The sequence below is a fragment of the Mauremys mutica genome, chromosome 3 (genome assembly GCF_020497125.1).
Source record: "Mauremys mutica isolate MM-2020 ecotype Southern chromosome 3, ASM2049712v1, whole genome shotgun sequence".
Taxonomy (NCBI): domain Eukaryota; kingdom Metazoa; phylum Chordata; order Testudines; family Geoemydidae; genus Mauremys; species Mauremys mutica.
In genome coordinates, this window is record NC_059074.1 from 196,171,606 (window position 1) to 196,191,262 (window position 19,657).

Here is a 19,657-nt window from a genome sequence, read left to right on the forward strand (position 1 = left end):
TGAGAATGAAGTAAGAAGAGATTAACTCTAAAAGACCTGAGCAAATCATTCCAACCTGTGGAGCTCCATACTTTCCATTAAAACAGTGAACACTATGAAATGTGAATTTCAGAATCTGGTTCAGTTAGTATGGAGGAAAACTTTAGATAACTATGGAAATATAAATGAATATATGCTAATATAAGGGGATGGCTGAGTAGCATGGCTGTTTCTAGCTACCTGTTTTTCTTATTTTGAGAACATTATAAATGATTGTTATTTGCATCAAATTTAACTGCGTTTTTAAATTCTACAGTAATAATAGGAGATATACCAATCTCCTAGAACTGGAAAGGACCTTGAAAGGTCATTGAATACAGCCCCCTGCCTTCACTAGCAGGACCAATTTTTTGTCCCAGATTCCTAAGTGGCCTCCTCAAGGATTGAACTCAAAACCCTGGGTTTAGCAGGCCAATGCTCAAACCACTGAGCTATCTCCCCCCCAAACATTGTTCATTTTAGTTATATATTCTTTGCAACATCCAGCATTTCAGTGTATGATTTTTGTAATACTATTACTAGCATAAGGTTAACGTAACTCATGTATAATTACCCTGGTTGTAACACATTTGGAGATAGGATGGTGTTACTAAGAGTACACGTTGGTTTTGTAGCAATGGATTGTTGTTATGGTGGCATGGTCTCATTGGCCATGTCAGCAAACTATAATTTTCAAGAGAGTTTTAAAAGGTCTCTTCTGGGTTAAAATTTAGCACATATACCCCATCTCAAATTTAGCCAGCTGCCCAACGGCCAATTTTAACTACAGAATTCATTACACCCTGATGAGAAAGATAGTGATTGAAAAGCATCCTCATTTAGTAGGAGAAGGAAACTAATTCACCGCTGCTGTGCATTATAAACAGTGCTTCATCTCACATGATAGTCACACACTTGACAGCCCTGTCACGCATTCCTGCAGCCTACATAGGTCCTCACACATCCAGCTTCATTATCAGAAGGAACTGTAATAGTTCCTTTAGGCCACCAGAGGCCACTAAGTTGCCACTACTACAGGCAGCATATCTGCCTTCTGGCTCTGTTCCCTCTGTTGATTCCCTGCTGTGTGGAGCCACAAGAGAAGTGGCAGCAGCTTCTAGCAAGGTGTGGGAGAGAAGGTCAAGAGATTGAAGGGGGGGAATGGAGGGAGTATCTAAGAATAAAGTCCTGCAGGGAGCCATTGGTAGGATCCAGCTTGTTTTCCATGCTGCCCAAAGTCATTTACCTGGGCAGATATATTTATAACATTCTTATTGTTGTTCTGTTACTTTCATTCACTCCTACAGAGTTGCTGATGTTTATAGTTTTATCCCAAGTCTCATGATATCTGGTGTTTTTCTGAAAGCCCCAGCTACTGCAGGTATCTGGTTAGGTGAGAATCTCAGCTTTCATTTAAAAAAGGAAGTTGCTCGTCCTCATGATTGCAAATTAATGCTTGAAAATGTGTCCCAACTGCACCCTCAAGGCCGAGAAATCAGATGGCAAATAAAATGAACCCAATATGTTGGGTTTTTTTTTAAATCCCATGAATTTTAAGTCAGCCTCATGATTTTTTGGGCCTGACCCATGTTTTTTGAACACTTGGGGTTGGCAATGCTGCTTCCATTTTTATACTGTAAAAACATTTTGAACATACAATAAAAAACAAGCATTCTATGATGCAGCAGAATTCTGGGTAATGAGGGATTTACCAGTCTCCTCTCCTCATCAGACTAGTTGGTGAAACAGTAAAAAATGGAGAATCCTAAAACAAATCAACATGCATTACTGTTCCCTGACATACATGTTATCAAAAGGAGAGAGTGGGAGACAAAGTCCTACCTCATGAGCTTTTAAAGCAAAGCTATTCCCTTATTAGCTGGCTGATGTTACATGCCCATTTGGCTTTGGAATATAGGACTGCACCACCCAGGCAATATGATAGGCAAGGATAACCTCAAATAGGGGGAGGCCTATTAGTTAATAGAGAATACTTTGAGTACTTAAAATTATCATTAAGAGTAATACAATATAACGTTATTTCTCAGACCAAGGGTCCCTATATTGAGGGGGTCTTTTGGGGGTGAGAGGGTTGTACCCTTACAGACTCCTCATGTAGGCATACAGCTACAGTGACTATATTTTAATCAATCATCCAAAACCACAGGCCTTTGCTTTGGCAAATGGGCAAGATTTTGCCACCTACACGCTGTAAACATGCCAACAATCCCAATATTACTCACTGTCCCCATGTTCTGGATCGTGACCAGCTGTCTCTCTCTAGTAGCTGGCTGCTAGGCCTGAACATTATGTTTCCTCTGCAATTATCACCTCGGGCCACAGTTTCCACTATATTGTGCCTTCCAGACTCTTTTTTCCTCCTCCCCTACACAGCCTCCTTCCCTTTCTGCATCTTTCACTGCTTCTCTGTTGCCCTGGCTCCGATGCAGCCTGGATGGACAAATACTGCCACTGGCTGCCTCCCTCCCTGTATTCATCATCCCTCCCACCACCACCTGCCTCCTCAGGCTAGGGAGAGAGCAGCAGCCTGTACAGAGGGGCTTCTATTGTTGGTAGCTTCACTCAGTATCCAAACAACCGGCAGCAGTAGCCTTTTCAGGAAGGAGTACAGAGGAAAAAGCACCAACCCCGCAGAGAGGAAGTGAGGAGAAGCTGCAACACCCAGGGCACTTTAAATGAAGAAACACCCGGGAGGAGGGGAAAGATTGGTGAAATATGCCACAAAGATGCTCGAAGTGGCAACATGCCTCACATCACCCCACTCCTAGAAAACTGTACTGGTAGATAGATGAACAATTGGGGTGGGGGACAGTAATGTGTGAGAAAAGACTGGCGGTGGGCTCCACAGGTTCAGATAAGCATTTTAGGATCTCCTGGCCTTTGGAGTTCTCTCATGACTGTTTTCATTATTTACATTTATAATGCTTATAGTAGGAATTACCTGCTTTATACATACATTTATTTTTGCAAAGTTGGGTTACCGTGACAAATAAGACTCCATAATGATGCAGTGTTTGAGCACAGACTGTAAGGCTTGGTGGGTTTTGGTTTTTGCCTTCTTTAAGGACAGCTTGAAAACTATCAATTTATAGGCCGGGATAATTAAGATGTTCCTCTATAAGAGATCTATCACCTGAATGCATACATAACCTGTAGGGGCCTAGATGTTGTGCTAAATTAGTGGAGTGCCCTTGGAAAATATCTGATCTGTTGTCCCTATTCCAGATATAGTTACAGGGAATCGCCTGTTTTGACCATAACAGATCTGTGCAAGTCTCAACACTTATTAAATAATTTTGTCATTATCAACACAAAACAGACACTCCATATATAGCACATAGGAATGTACTGGTTTTGCAGAACAGGTAAGAGAAATATTTGAGGCCAAAAATAAACTAATTTCTTATTTACTAGTGACTGGTGCAGGGGAACATTGCAAGCTCTAGGGTGAAAAAGTAACATGCACGTGTTTTGCTCCAATGCTCTGTACCTGGAGATGAAAGAGAAGACCGAAGAAGCGCCAACTGGCTCCAAACGTGGTAGCCCAATTATTAAGCAACACAGGAGGATGAGAGCACACCACTCCAGTGCTCCATATACTATACTGGCTCCCCTGACAATTACCCTCAGTGTGCTGGACCCTAGCTATTTCTGTGACTACCACTCTCCCTGAAACCAGACATGACAGATGCAATGAACAAGAACCCTGCCAGCTTTCTTAGGGGCAGGCCCTCTACTTTGGAAACCTTGCCAGGTATCAGGATGGCCACAGAAGGTATCACCTTTGGAGGAAAATGAAAAACCTTTCCAAAATCGCAACTTCGCTGTGACACAATAGCATTTAGAACCCTGCCCAGCATTTTAACTAGTACACCTCTCTTACTTAAAAAGAACCCAAAAAACAAAACAAAAACAACTAGACATGTCCTAATGTAATACAAGACAGGATGGAGATTACAGACCTTCAGATTGATTTCTGCTCAGACACCAAGGTTAGGGTGCATTAGATACATCAATCTTCAAAAGGACAAATGGAAAAAAACAACAGATTTTAAGAAGGTCAAAAAGCAGGAATACTGGTCTCGTACATAAGGTCACTAAACACCACTGGGTAGCTCTTCATTAGTGAAGTTTTGAAGGAAGAAAGAAAAGCAGATACTTTTAGAACAGTAGTGTCCAACTTGTGGCCTTTGAGACTCTAATTATAGCAAACGAGAGAGCAAATTTATATTTGATCATGAATTGAAAATACGTTCCACAAGCCATGCCCTGCAATTTTTAAATGCAAGTGTTTAGTTCAGCGCCAACACTATCTTCTTCCCCAATGTCTCTCACCACTTCTGCTGCAGTCTCAAGAGCATCCCTAATGTGAGCCAGCAGTTTTTTCCTGCTCCGCTGCAGCTGCTCAGCAGCACCTTGCTGGCTGCCTAACGCACTGCAAAGAAGGGAGAAGAGAACAGCACTAGCTGCCTCACTGCTTACTTCTCTGACAGGCTGTAGAAGGCCCAAGGAGAACAGGGAAGGAGCCTGACTGGCTCTGACTGAGCTTAGGGGAGCTCTTCTTTCCTAAGGGTTCCCCTTCTCCAGCGTGTAATCAAGGGCACCTCAGGAGAGGGAGAAAAAGAGAAGCGGAGATCCAGCAACCAATTATAGCATCCTGATTCTCTGCTCCAGCACCAGTGCAGCTTAGAGCGGCCTGAGCAGTGCTCTAACTTGCTCCAGCTAGTAACAATTCCATATGAGCAATATACTATCTGGGGATAGCTAGAGTACAGCACAGTCCAGCCATTTCGCCTTCCTGGTCCAAACATGACCCCTTGAGCCAGGGGCTGTGGGAAGGGAGGCACAGGAGCTGGCTTAGTAGCTGCGTGCCTGTTGAGGGCTTCCACACATCAGAGGAATCCCAAACAGATGACTTAAAGTGTCCATTAATTTTGGGTGCTCAACTTGAGATACCTATGAGCTGATTTTTCAGAGCACTAACATTTGTACGGCACTTTATATGTTCGAAGAACAGCTCCCATTGATTTCAGTTGCAGCCGCAAGTGCCTAGGACTTCTGCAAAACAGGCTCCATCCAGATGTCTCAGGTTGGGTACCCAGAAAATGAGGAACACAGTTAGTGGCCCCATGTGAAAAACTGGTGTATATACACATGCCTAGCATCACATACAAATTATATGGGAGAGGAAGGGATAGATGCCAAATCTCCAAGATGGCATTCAGCTGCCTTAACCAGGAGGCCAACCTCTCCTGCAGTACTCTGTCTCATTCAATACACACCTTCTACTGTCATTCCCTGAGCACTGTCCATCCTGTGCATTGTAATGAGGAGGGATCTTGTAGTAAAATAGTTTGTGATCATGTAATTAAAGACTGTGGCATAATGCATGCACACAAAGGGGATGAACTGAGCTTGAACAGGCAACTTTAATTCTGGCTCTTCCTAGCTTTTGAGTGCTTGACTTTGGAAGCTAAATAATTGTCTTTCAAAGTAGTTTTTTTCCTAAGTTTGAAAAAAAATTGAAAAAACAGAAATTACATTATATTGAATTGTATTATTGTAAGCAACCGAAAAAATGGAAAGTGTTCAGCAACCTTAACTTTATAGCTCTGCCTAGAATAATGTAAATTTTGCAATATAATTATACGTTTGGTGGGTGCACAAAGTAGGCTTGAAAAGATGCAATAAGGTATATGTTCTTGATTTTAAAGAAAGACAAAGGTACATTTGTGCCTAACAAATTGACATGTTTTGGGGGGGGGGGGAGGTTCTGAAAGAAAAAGGTCAGCCCAGTCCTTAGACTTGCTCAGGAATTCTGCCAAATTTAGCAAGACTTTCGATTATCAGCATGTGTTGTAAATACCAGTCCTAAACATCAGAATTGCCCAGTTACACAAACAAGTCATGTTTTGACATGTCTGTGTAAAAGTATCTAAATTCAGACTAGCCCAAGGGGAGGGAATTCCAAAACAGGGCTCTAAATTATTTAACTTTGAATTAGAGTTGATAACTATTAGATTATGTCATGCTGGAATAATATCAACCCATCATACATACCATCTTTTAGATAATGATCTCCATTAGCATGTTGTTTTCAATATGGCTATTGTAATTTGGGTGCACCATTTAGCAAAACCTGTTACAACCTAACATTTTTATGAAACCTTACCAGTCCTCCATAATAATCATTGACTTACTCATCTCCCAATAAGGTTTTAAATAAAAAAAAAAAAAGGGCAGTGGATGAGGTCTCACGTTCTTTCTCAAAGCTGAAGAAATATTTGTAGTGTCCTTAGTAAGAATGTATGTGGGGCAAATGGCACCAACACCTTAATATTACATTAGTTAAATGCACTGTTCACAAGCTACACAATTGTTATCTTCATGTTTGAGTTACATTTTTGTGGGCTGCAGTCATTTGCTAGGGGTGGAAGGTGGGTCTTCTGACTTTTTCCTCATTTTCACATTTTTATTATATTGATTGCCTGGGAATAAACATTTCTTCTCAGAGAAAACTTAACTGATGTCTCTTCCCTGCCTCACAAATAAATGAAAAAATATAGGAACATTTGGGATATGATTAATGCTTAGGTACTTCTTGGGCACGGTGTCTGTGTAAAATAAAATAAAAAGAAGTCTTGATTTGACTCATTTCCAAGAAAGCAATTAGATGAACAAACAACATGTATAGTAATGTATTTTACTGGCAGGATGACTAAGAGTTTAGGAATCTTTATTAATCTATAACCTAGGAGACAAACATCTCAAATGAAGCAAAATCATGTCAGCTATAAAATCTTTAAAAAAAAGTTAAGTCTTACTCTAGGTACAGTATTTGCAGGCATTTGGCACTTTAAAAAAAAATATCTGTGTAGGCCCCCTTAATCATCCTCTGATGATTTGCTACAGGGCTATTCTTAGTCTTAAGAAGATCAACCACTATATTATCTGCTGACATCGACAGGTTTGTCTATAATGCTGGATAACCAAAACTTTGGAAATAGCAAGCAGGCATGTCTAAAAATTCTGTAGTTTAGGGGATGCAAGCTCAGCTGAAAACTGATGCTCCATGGCCAATGATAGACCAATTTTGTCTCCTGATTTAAATTAAAATCCTCAGTAACTAAGGCCCCAATCCTGCAATGTCATATGCATGAGCAGACCCCTGCATCTGGCCCTACTGAATTCCAGATATGCCATCTGTTTGAACACAAGACCTTGAACATAATCTCTAACCCAGCAAACTAATCAAACGTGCCTAAATACCCTACCATCTAACAAGACATTTTTTGTTTAAAAACATGTCTGAGTTTTATTTTAGTGTCCTACAGTATCTTTTGTCACACTTCCATGCAGAAACTAAAGCAAAATTTAGAATGCGCACAGGGGATATTATTTTTTTCTACTGTGGTAATATCCAAAGTCCCAATCAGGATCCTGGCTTCATTGTACTAAGCACTGTACAAACAGAAGGAAACCTGGAACAGTTTACAATCTAGTTTAAGACAAGACACAAGAAGTATGCGTGACAAACAGCAGAAAGCATGGAAGTGCTAAGAGGAGGGTAACAGTAAAAAGAACACCATTCCATAGGCTGGTGAGCTGTACAACATCATGAGTTCAAAACATTTTTTGATTGTATATATAATTAAAATATACATCAATCCACAATTAAATAGCTACAAGCCCTTCCCCATCTCAGGTGTCTAATCGTGCTTCTCTGTTCTCCTCTATATCTGTATAGAGCTGCCATTAACATTATTCAGAGTTACACCCATGCACAAAGAGGAGATGAGACCTCTCTGTTTAATTGAAATAATTATCCAACATCCAATGATTAATTTTGGAAATTTCCTATTATGGACAGGACCTTGTCCCATGAGAAGGCCCTGAGTAAAAGGAAAATAGCAATGTTTGTGAGGAAAAGGAATCAGCAAGTAGATGTTAGGGCACTTGTGCAAGCAGCAGCTACTATTGGCAATAGAAAAGAGTACTGGGTACAGCACAGTGTTTCTCCCATGCCATGTAGAGGTTTGGGTGACTCAATCAGCGGATTGCACAGACCCGTTGGCCATTGTACTTCCATCTCCCTGGACCATTCATATTTTCTTGTTCTCTCTGTAAGAATTTTTGGAGACCTAGGGCAGTGTGTCACACACAAGGGGGTATAGAGTTCTCATTATGACTACATCTACACTTATGGCAGTGCACAGAATATAGGCAATACACATGTAGCTACATGCCCCAGAGAAAGGCAGGCTGTGTCCACACTTGTCACTGTGGTGTGTAGCTACACACATAGCAAGGGAAAGCTCCACCAGCAAGTGGGGAAGCAGAAAGACGCTAAAAATTAGCATTATAGACATGGAAGGCACTGCTTGCCCATGTGTAGGATATATACCCTGGGAGTTCAGGCACGTATGACACTTGACTAACCTAAACCATGCCTCACCATCTACACTACTACCCCATGCTACCTGGGCATGCATTGTCTGTATTCTACATGCTACCATAAGTGTAGAAGTAACTCTACTACCTGTGCCCTCTTGTGGTGCAAACAAGGTGGTGGTTCTACTTTTGGGTTTTGCTACCCCTGCATCTATATTTGTTTGTTAGTGTTTTTTGGAACTGGGAGAACAGGATTTACCCCATGATTAGAAAACACTATTTACTACATAAAAATATACACAAAGAAATAGCAGGAGTGTTTAGAAATACCTGTGACAATTTCAGTGTCAATGTAATTTCCCAACAGAGGCCCAGTCTGCAGATACAATATCCAACTGAAAGAATCTGCTTTGAAACTTTCTGATTTCCAGGGCTGTGTAGCAGCAAAAACAGTCTCTTACTCCTACTTTATATCCTCCTATTGCAAAGGTGGCAGCTTCCTTATTAATGTTTTTATTACGTTTAAGATTTTTGTTTTTGTTACTTTTAAGAGTGATTCTTCTTTCTGATTTTTCTTTCAGACATGCGTCTGACAAAGTGGGTATTCACCCACGAAAGCTCATGCTCCAATACGTCTGTTAGTCTATAGGGTGCCACAGGACTACTGTTTTTTTTTTCCCCCACAGATCCAGACTAACATGGCTACCCCTGATACTTTTCTCTCTGATTAGATCTAGAAATTAATAACTTATAATTGTTAATTATTATTAAACTGCATGCTGTGTACTTGGAGCTACATACATACCTAAGATGACACTAGAGTTTTTCTATAAATGTGTCTCAACGGTAAGAAAGGAAGCATTTTAGGGCCAAATTCAGTAAGAATAAAATAAACATCCATTTTTGTCTTAATAAATCAAACAGCCAACTGCACTTTTTACTGAAGTTGGGTATTACTAAGCAGTCAACTAACCTTAGAAGATTTCCTTCGGCTTCTTCTTGTCCAAACCACCACTAGTTTATCTGGCTGCCTGTTGAAGAACACACAAAAAACAATTTAATTTACAGTAACCCCATTAAATAAATGGTTGACCATAAAAATTACATCCTCAGTGAACAACCTATATTTACATAGAGCATTATTTTAAAAGCACTCTCAAATTTAGCCATTTAACAGGAAAAATAATTCTGTGCTTACAGCAATCAGTACAGCAATATCAACCCACATATCCCTGAATGCACACAGCTCCCAAAAGCAAAGCAGAGTAGAGTAGAGAACTGCTCTGTAGATCAGCAAACAGGATCCTGTCCACAGTTCGCTTTTGAAAGTCTGGCTTCATTAAGTGCAAGCCTTTGAAGCCAATCAGCACACAAAATAAACACAAGCACAAAATCCAGCTGGATTCCTAATCAGATGGTATTTAAAGAGGATGTGTGCAGAGGGGGAACAACTGCAATCATGGCTTATTTATGTATTTATATATTTATATTTTTATACTTATATATATTTAAACCAAAAGCTTGAAAGAGCTTTTCCAAAAAAGTACCTTCCTATGCAATTACCTTAGAAATATCAAGAGGATCAAGTATTGTATTCCCTGATTTCGCTTGAGGTCTTCTTGAGGGATCAGATACTGTATAAAGAACAGGATCCTTCTCTGCTCTTAATTGAAGGGACAAACTGCTGAATCTTTAATAAAGAGATCTCTCCTGACATCATTTGTCAGGCACTTGCAGTTGTTAGCATCTATTAAGTTCAACAAAAAAATTTAAAGAGTGAAAGGGAAAGTGATTTTTATTCACAATTTCTCAAGTTTTACTTCCTTGATAATTGTTACAACCCTACTCGCTCTTGAGTTGTCCAAAAAGCCTTCCAGGGAAATCAGGGTAGATAAACACCAGAAATTTCTAAAAGAAACAACCTTCCCTCCCCTCGTTATTTTTAAAGGTCAGATCTTCTTTATCAATACAAAAAAGGGGGTGGGGATTATCTCTAAAAGAGGAACGTTTCCCAGTATGATGCAATCAAAACACTCAGTAAATGAGGTTAAAATAAGGACAATACTGCACACTGAACATTTTAAATTGGTGTTATTGAACAGCAATGCTCAGACCATTTTCTTGTTGAATTTATAACACTTAATTCTCCAATTCTTTTTTAAGTGAAAAACCAGCCATTTTTGTAGTAAAAAGAGGTCCCTATGAATTAGTTACAACATTTATGTACTTCCTCCTCAAACTGTTAGTAATTTCTGCAAGCTACAATAAGAACATAAGAACAGCCATACTGGGACGGAACAATGGTCCATCTAACCAGAATCCTGTCTTCCAACAGTGGCCAATGCCAGATGCTTAAGAAGGAAATGAACAATTATCCAGTGATACATCCCTTGTCCATTTCCAGCTTCCAGCGGTTAGAGGCTTGGGACACCAAAATATAGGACTGCATCCCTGATCATCTTGGCTAATGGCCACTGATGGACCTATCCGCCATGAATTTATTTAATTCTTTTTTGAACCCACTTATACTTTTGGCCTTCACAACATCCCATGGCAACCAGTTCCAGAAGTTGACAATGTGTTGTGTGAGGTAGTACTTCCTTTTGTTGGTTTTAAACCTGCTGCCTATTAATTTTATTGGCTGATCACTGATTCTTGTGTTATGTGAAGGGGTAAATAACACTTCTTTATTCACTTTCTCTACACCATTCATGATTTTATAGACCTCTATTATATTCCCCCTTAGTCATCTCTTTTCTAAACTGAAAACTCCCAGTCTTATTAATCTATCCTCATCTCCTAATCATTTTGTTGGCCTTCTCTGTACCTTTTCCAATTTTAATATATCTTTTTTGAGATGGGGCAACCAGAACCATACACAATATTCAAGGTGCGGGTGAACCATGGATTTATATTGTGGTATTGTGATATTTATCTATCCTTTCCCAATGGTTCATACCATTCTGTTTGCTTTGACTGCTGCTGCACATTGCGCAGCTGTTTTCAGAGAACTATCCACAATGACTCCAAGATCTCTTTCTTGAGTGGCAACAGTTAATTTAGACCCCATCATTTTGTATGTGTAGTTGGGATTTTGTTTTCCAATGTGCATTACTTTGCATTTATCAACACTGAATTTCATTGGCCATTTTGTTGCCCAGTTGTGTGAGATCCTTTTGTATTTCTTTGCTGTTTTCTTTGGACTCAACTATCTTGAGTAATTTTGTATCATCTGCAAATTTTGCCACCTCACCTTTTTGCCAGATCATTTATGAATATGTTGAAGAGCACTACAGATCCCTGGGGGACACCGCGATTTACCTCTCGCCATTCTGAAAATTGATCATTTCTTCCTACCCTTTGTTTTCTGTCTTTTAACCAGTTACTGATCTATAAGAAGGACCTTCCCTCTTACCCACTTCTGCTTATTTTGCTTAAGAGCCTTTGGTGAGGGACCTTGTCAAAGGCTTTCTCAAAGTCCAAATAGACTATGTTCACTGGATCACCTTTGTCCATGTTAGTTGGCCATCTCAAAGAATTCTAATAGATTGGTAAAACATGTTACCCCTTTACAAAAGCTGTGCTGACTCTTCCCCAACAAATCATGTGCATCTATGTGTCCGATAGAACAATAAAGAGCAGAATTTTCAACCAATTTGCCTGGTACTGACATTAAGCTTACTGGCCTGTAATTGCCAAGATCGCCTCTGGAACCAATTTTAAAAAATTGGTGTCACATTAGCTATCCTCCAGTCATCTGGTTAAGAAGCTGATTTAAGTGATAGGTTACATACCACACTTAGTAGTTCTGCAATTTCCTATTACAGTTCCTTCAGAATGCTTGGGTGATTATCTTCTGGCCCTGGTGACTAATTACCGTTTAATTTACCCATTTGTTCCAAAACCTCCTCTACTGACATGTCAATCTGGGAGAGTTCCTCAGATTTGTCACCTACAAAGAATAGCTCAGGTGTGGGAATCTCCCTCTCATCCTCTGCAGTGAAGACCGATGCAAAGAATTCATTTAGCTTCTCCACCCAGAATTTACATTTAAATCCCACTAAGGCAAAACTACCACTAAAACACAGCTAAAAGCTGTTTCCCCCACTTTTGTAGCCAGATCAGAATCTGGCCCTCATTCTCTATCCCCATTGAACCCAGTTGCCTTATAGCAGCGGTGGGCAACCTGCGGGCTGCACGCAGCCCATCATGGTAATCTGCTGGCAGGCCACGAGACAGTTGGTTTAAATTGGCACGGCCGCCCGCAGCTCCCAGTGGCTGCGGTTCACCATTCCGGGCCAACGGGAGCTGCAGGAAGCATCATCCAGCAAGTCCCTGCAGCCTGCGCTGCTTCCTGCCGCTCCCATTGGCCAGGAACAGTGAACCGCAGCCACTGGGAGCTGCGGGAGGCCAATGTAAACAAACTGTCTCGCAGCCCGCCAGCGGATTACCCTGACGGGCCGCCAATTGCCCACCACTGCCTTACAGACCCTGTGAGCTTTCCACTTGGTGTAAAGTGATCAACGAAATAAACTACTCAAGATGCATTTTTCAACTTCTAAATTTCTGCCTCTTTGAGGGATACAAATAATTGGCTGGTATGCTCTTCAGCTTTCTCTAAAATCTTATTCGGTGGCAGGGACAGCCTGTTCAATGTTGAAAACTCCTTGCTCACTTGTTATTAAGCACATTATGCTCTCATTCACCTGCATAACTCCCATTAATGCTAATGGAAATTGTGTGTGTGCGCCACTAGAAGCAAAAATATACCCCTAAGTGATTTCCTTGATGCAATCCAGGAATCCAATCCCATGTCTAAAATAAATGCTCTTATTTCACTTTGTACTTTTAAAGTTGACTGAGCCTCATTTCAAAAAATAGCTTGCGAGACAAATCCAATTTAACCTCAAGAGGCCCAATCCTGAGCTAGTCTCTGGGGACCAAGTAGTGCCAAAGGCAGCAGAAATGCTTTTTCTGCAGTGCCGGTGGTCAGAACAGAGAAGACTCCACACAGAGGAGCTCTGCATGCCCATGCACCACACAAATGTGAACTCCACAGTGGGGAAAAAGCAAGAGAATGCTAACAGGGATTGCACAGATCCACATTGTTCTCCCTTTCCACCAAAAAAGGAACAGCAGCTAAGCAGCAGGCCACTTCCACTAATCCCTCTCAGCCTAATCTAAGCATTAGTTGGCAGCAGGCTGGCAGCACAGGTGCTCCAGGTAGGAATAGCCCGTTATGTTGTGTTAATTCACAGCTCCCTGCAAACAGTCCTTTCGCTTTGCTTTGCGCCTTGCATAAGGTTTGTATTCGTAGCCCCAAAACTTTTCAATACGGGGGGGGGGAGGGTCTAAAACCCAAGGATATTAAGTAAAAAGAGAAAGAAGAAACACCTTATCCTCTTAAATATTTTCACCATTTAGTAACAGAGTAGATCTCCGGAGCTAATCAGTTATCTACTTCCAACAAACGTTTCACACTCTCCTCTCTGAAAATAATGTGTTTTCTTTTGTACTGATATTCAAATATGACAGGTTTGCCTAGTAGCATGGGGGAGATTCTTAAAGGCACAAATGGGAGTTTGGTGCCCATTTCCCATTCAAAATCTCCCCCTTGTGTTTACGGTGACCAGATTTTCAAAGGAAAAACCAGGACACCTGTCATGGCGGCACACAGAAGATGGGGGCCAGAGAGGCATGCACCAGTGAGTTGGCAATTAGGTGAGGGAGAGAGAAAGTGTGCCTACTTCTCTCTCTCTCCTCTTCAGCCAAGCAACACCTCCACCGCTCCTTCCTCACTACACAGCGGATTTGATGCGGGGGAGGAGGGAGGGAGGCGGAAAGGAAAGAAGGCTGGCGGCTTGAAGAATCATGTGTAGGGGATGCTGTCTGGGAGGCCTCAGAATTCACAAAATCCTGGGCAAAACACTCCTTTTGTAAACCTGACAGAAATACTGCAACCAGTCAGGAAGACCTCAACATTCCTGTTTTTCCAGAGACATGGTCACTATTATCACTGCAGCAGGAACTCCTCTAGTGGCATGATGTTTACAGTCACATGGAGTTATGAAGGCAAGTCTGTAAAGTAAAAGGACAAGAGTGTGTGTGTGTGTGTGTGTGTGTGTGTGTGTGTGTGTGTGTGTGTGTGTGTGTGTGTGTGTGTGAGAGAGAGGGGAAGGGGAAAGAGAGGAAAAGTCTCAGGCTCTTGACAGAAATGCAGATGACCTCTCCACTTCCAAGAACAATACTGAATCTTACTGGGTGTTTTAATAGCTTGTCTACACTTTAAAGTTATATTAAATTATGTTTTTCTGTGTTAACTAATCAGGAACAACCGCTCTGAGCACAAGGAATCTATACTGTTTACGCTGACTTAAGATACTTCAATTTTGATTCATTGTACTCACATAGCGATGCATTTTCTCCACAGCATCCTAAGTAGGCACCCCATGATGCAATGTTCCTCCCACTATGCTGTACGCATTCTGGGATTTTTCTCACTGCAAATTGTGGGATACCGACTAGAAGCCACAGGAATTCTGGGAGTTGGGAGTCAAATGAAAAAATTCCATGATTCCTCCCCTTTCATCGCAACATACATCTGGGTATTGTGACCCAGCACCATTTTCAAACTGCAGGCAGGCAGCATGGAGGAAACACTGCTGAGCACTGCAGTGCTGAGTTATTAATAGAAAGAGGCTCCTGCACGTGTATTGGCAGTCATGCAGCCAGATAGCTTTGGATGACTTGAGAGATAGCCATGGGGATGCCATAGCAATACAGGCACAAGAGGAGAAGGACATCAAACAGTTACTTCTGCATGAACTTTTCCTGAAGCAGTTTCACTGGGTAAGCCACCACTTCTGGACCCAGCCAGCTAGCACAGACTGATGGGACAATATAGCACTGCTGACCTGGGATGACCAGCTGTGGCAGCCGAACTTCAGGATGCCAAAGCCACTGCCCTACAGATCTGGGCAGAGCTCACTCCAAGCAGCAATGGTGGAACACCTACATGAGAACTCCCCTCAGTGTGGTAAAGCTATCGCTATCTGAAAACTCACCACTCCCAACTGTTACAGTCAGTAGCTAACCAGTTTGGTATTTGCAGATCAACTGTCAGGAAGATTGTCATGCAGGGGTGTGCTACTATCAGGAAAGTGCTGTTCCTCGGGTCATAAACCCTGTCAACGCACAGGACTGTTACTGACAGATTTTCACAATTGCAGTCCCCAAATTGTATTGGGGCCATTGATGGGCCCCATGTGGCTATTCTTTGCCCCCCACACCAAGACTCAGAATTCATAAACGAAAAGGGATATTTTTCTCCATGGCGCCGTGAGGCCTGGCTGACCACCCTGGAAGGGTCACCATTATCAACCTGGGGTGGTCAGAACAGGTTCATGATGCCAGGATCTTTAGAAACACTGGTCTGTTTTCTGCAATGAAAAATGGAACTTTTGCTCCCACTATGGACATTAATGGTGTTGTAGTTCCTCCTGTCATTCTGGGACACCAGCTTACCCTTTGCTTCCTTGTCTTATGAAGTCTTTTACTGGATACTTGGCTAGGAGAAAGGACTTGTTTAACTATCCTCTGAGTAACTAGCAGGACAATAGAATTTGCATTTGGAAGACTGAAGGGTAGGTGGAGATGCCTCATGACAAGGCTGGAGGTTACTGAGCAATGTCTGCCTCATATGATAGCTGCTTAGGATGGTATACACAACCTCTGTGGCAGCAAGGGAGAGTGTGTTTCACCCATGGGTGTCAGGAGAAGATGGACAGATTTAACACATGTTATGAATACCTACAGAGGCAGCCTCTCCTAAATGCTGCAATTGGTTAGAGACACAGGATCAGGGGTGCTTCAGCCTCAAAGTAGGCACTCAGAGTATTGTTGGAAAACCATATATGCTTTTGCATTAGGATTTCATTATGCTTTTATGAAGTTTTTCAACTGATTTCTTGACATTTTAATGCTTGGTGTAAGGATGTTTCTATGCTTTGAGCAACAAATTTAAGAAAATTTTAATAAATAATAAATCAAGTTGTAAATAAGAAAAAATTTACTGAACGTAAGACAGTACAAAGTTAAAAAAAGTGCAAAATTACAAACCAATAAAGTGCAGAGTGAAGACATTTGCACTGATAAGGTCACAAACTTGTGTACGTCGGGGAAGAGAACGTCAAAAATGTCCTCTGGGTCTTTGGGTATGGAATGGCGATAGAAGGGCCTGTTGCTTGCAGTTGTGGGAATTAAAGGAGGTCTCTCCTAGTATCCACTGTTTTTCTTGTCTTGTGGTGTGCACTGGTGAGGGAAAGGCCTGTTCCTTGGAATTGCTCCCAGTACACAGCACTCTCAAAAGGCTTCAGGACACTGCTAAGTTGCGGTACTGTCCGTGAACACAGTGCCACTGTCTCCAGAAGGCCTGCCTGCTTCTGCATCATCTACAGAAGTCCTTTGTTTTGTCAGTGTGCTCCCTTTACAGCCTCTCAGACTGTTCCCTGTCTCCTCTCCCTCCTCTGCATCATGTAGAAGGAAACCTTCCCTTCATTTTTCTGTCTTCTTATCCCTCTCCTGTGATGTGGCCTTGAGGCCACCAACCATGTCCTCCCTTGTTTTCTCTCACTTTCCCTGGAGATTTACCAAGTGTTCAGTCACTGACAACAGTTGTGTCCATGGAGGCTGAAGAAGGTCAGGTGTTATGGGAGAGGGGAGAACAACAGGACGACGACAGAGAAACAGCACCAGTAGTTATTGTCCCAATTCTAGTCTTCATGACAATAAAGATAAAATTTTGCTTTTTCTGCAATTTAGAAATTCCTTCCCCATGGGCTCTTCTGAGTGCAGTGAGCCTGTAAATGGTAAGACTCTTTCCAACTTTCTTCCCCCTTCATACTGGGGTTGGAGAGGCAGAAGGGGGCAATTACATGTGTACCTCTTCAGGCTGTCCTTACACTGTAAATGTTACCCTGAGGTGTGTTCCCAAAAGACAGGGAGATGGCGAGAGGCCCCTAACTCACATCAGTCCAACATGGAAGCACCCTGACAGTAGCCAGGAACAGAGTTGTTTAAATCCCCAGTACTGGGCCTCCATCTGGGATTTGGAGGTCTCTGACACTGTCCTGCTTCATCATTTTGCAGGTTGAAGAGATCCTAGCAGTCCACGGCAATCTCTTCCTGCTTAAAGTCCTGGGTCAGCATCTCCAGAGGTGTCCTTGGTGAGATCCACAACATGCTGATGTTCAGTGGTAGCCTCTTGAAAAAATATGGTCCAGATCCTTATAGCGGGCACAGACCATGCGAGCTCTCCCAGAGGTCCTGTTTTTGTCCCCGATATTTTTACAACCCTGCCAGAGCTCCCTTCCTTTGTTGCACCATTGGATTGGATCCAGGAGTGAGCGCTCTGATTAGTTTGTTTCTATGTGCTCTCATGTATCTTAGCATTCCAGTGACAGTTGTTCAGGTGAGATGGACTGTCGCCTCTCTCTCCACTCCCCAGAGGGCAAGGAAGTTCATGACCTCAGCGCTAGACTACCTAGAAGCATGGGGATTCGCTGCTATAAGTGGGATGCAACTCCTGGTGTGCAAACTTGCCAAGAGCTGGAATCACAAAGTGCCACATCTGGTTGCAGGCCAGCATAAAACAGGGAGGAGACAACCAATCAAGATGACCCGGGAGCAAGAAAGGGCACAGATAAATAGATACTCTGACTCACGTGGACAGCAAAGCAATATGCGATAGCAGTGAGAGGACTTGCAGAGTCAGAACAGTTGATTTGAAATGGAGATGTGTCCACACCTAACTTCTTGTAGCAAAACTCATCCCAAATGTCAGTAAACTCAATTCCAAAGTGGATTACTTAACTCAGGACAAGGCATCGAATGATTCAAAACAAACACTATGTATGGACATGAGGCAATTTATCCTTAAAAAAAAACACAAGTTAACCCAAACCAGCTTTCAAATGTAGACAAACCCCAAGTTTCAAATCAGCAAATCCTATGAAGTTTGTTCAGATCCTGAATGGTCAGGGACTGGCAATAGCACATAGGCAGCTTATCTTCCATTATACTGATTTGAATGTGGCCAGGTTGGTAATTACCTTTATATTTGATTTTTTTAAAACTACTTCATTGTTTGGTGGCCTATATGTAAATAAAACAAAAAAAAGTTGGTGGCCTCAGTCCAATTCCAACATGGATGGGTGTCTATTAGGGCTGTCAATTAATTTCAGTTAAGACCTGTGATTTAACTGAAAACAAAATTAACATGTTCATTTTGTAAAAATGGCATTAATCGCATACCTCTGGGCGGCGAGGGAGGAATCGGCTGCAGAGTGACCTGACAAGTGTCTGGCAAGGCATAGTGACCCAATCCGCCACCAGAGGGTGGGAAGAAGAGAGGAAGTGGAAGTGGCTCTCATCCCGACTGGCACAGAGGTAGGGATCCTGACCCCATCATGCCCCATTGCCCCCAGCCAGCCCCTCACTCCAGGTATTGACACCTCCCCCTGTGTGCTGTGCTCCATTGCCCTTAGCTGGCCCCTCATTCCAGGGACTGCCCCCTGCCCCCACACCATGCCTCATTGCTCCCAGCCAGCCCCTCACTCAAGGGACTTCCCCCTCCATCCCCTACACTGTGCCCATTACCCCTGACTGGCCCCTCGCTCTGGGGACCGACCCCCTCCCCCGCACCAAAAATCACAGGTAGTAGTTTTACTAGTTTTCATAGCTTATTGTGGTTATGCTAAAAATTTTACATATACAGAAGTCAGGAAGTTAAAAGTAAGGGTTTTCATAGCAGCTGTGATGCCCTTTATGTTTATGTAATATTACCACCATATCAAATGGTCAAAGAAAAAGCAAATATAGTAAAACAATCCAAGAATACAGACTGAGTAAAAAGTGAAAAGCATGGATGACAGTGGCACGTAATCAAACTATTTGTCTAGTCTAGGTTTGCTCAGATGACTCCATGTGATGACTCCAGTAGAATTATATTGTAGTTATAGTTCATAATTCAGTTCTTCTGTTCTTAATATGCCATGCCTCCAGGGACTTTTTCTTTTGTCAGAGAGAACTGCCCTTGCAAGGGAATGGACTAAATGACCAAACAGGGGGCCCTTTATATTTTATGTTGTTCTGACTGTAAGTGTATTTGATACCATATCTTTGCTGGATTAACAGATTTTAAAGTAGAAGGATAATTTACCAGTTTTCT

At 42.0% G+C, this 19,657-nt stretch overlaps 1 protein-coding gene across 5 annotated transcripts in view; it reads right to left on the bottom strand.

Moving 5' to 3' along the window:
* Positions 1–19,657, bottom strand: part of EHBP1 (EH domain binding protein 1) — a 321,897-nt gene that overhangs the window by 256,999 nt on the left and 45,241 nt on the right. For all 5 annotated transcript variants that reach the window (XM_045008331.1, XM_045008332.1, XM_045008334.1 and 2 more), the window contains exon 3: positions 9,404–9,461. In XM_045008331.1, coding sequence (XP_044864266.1) covers positions 9,404–9,461 — 58 coding nt within the window. The remainder of the gene's footprint in view (positions 1–9,403; positions 9,462–19,657) is intronic.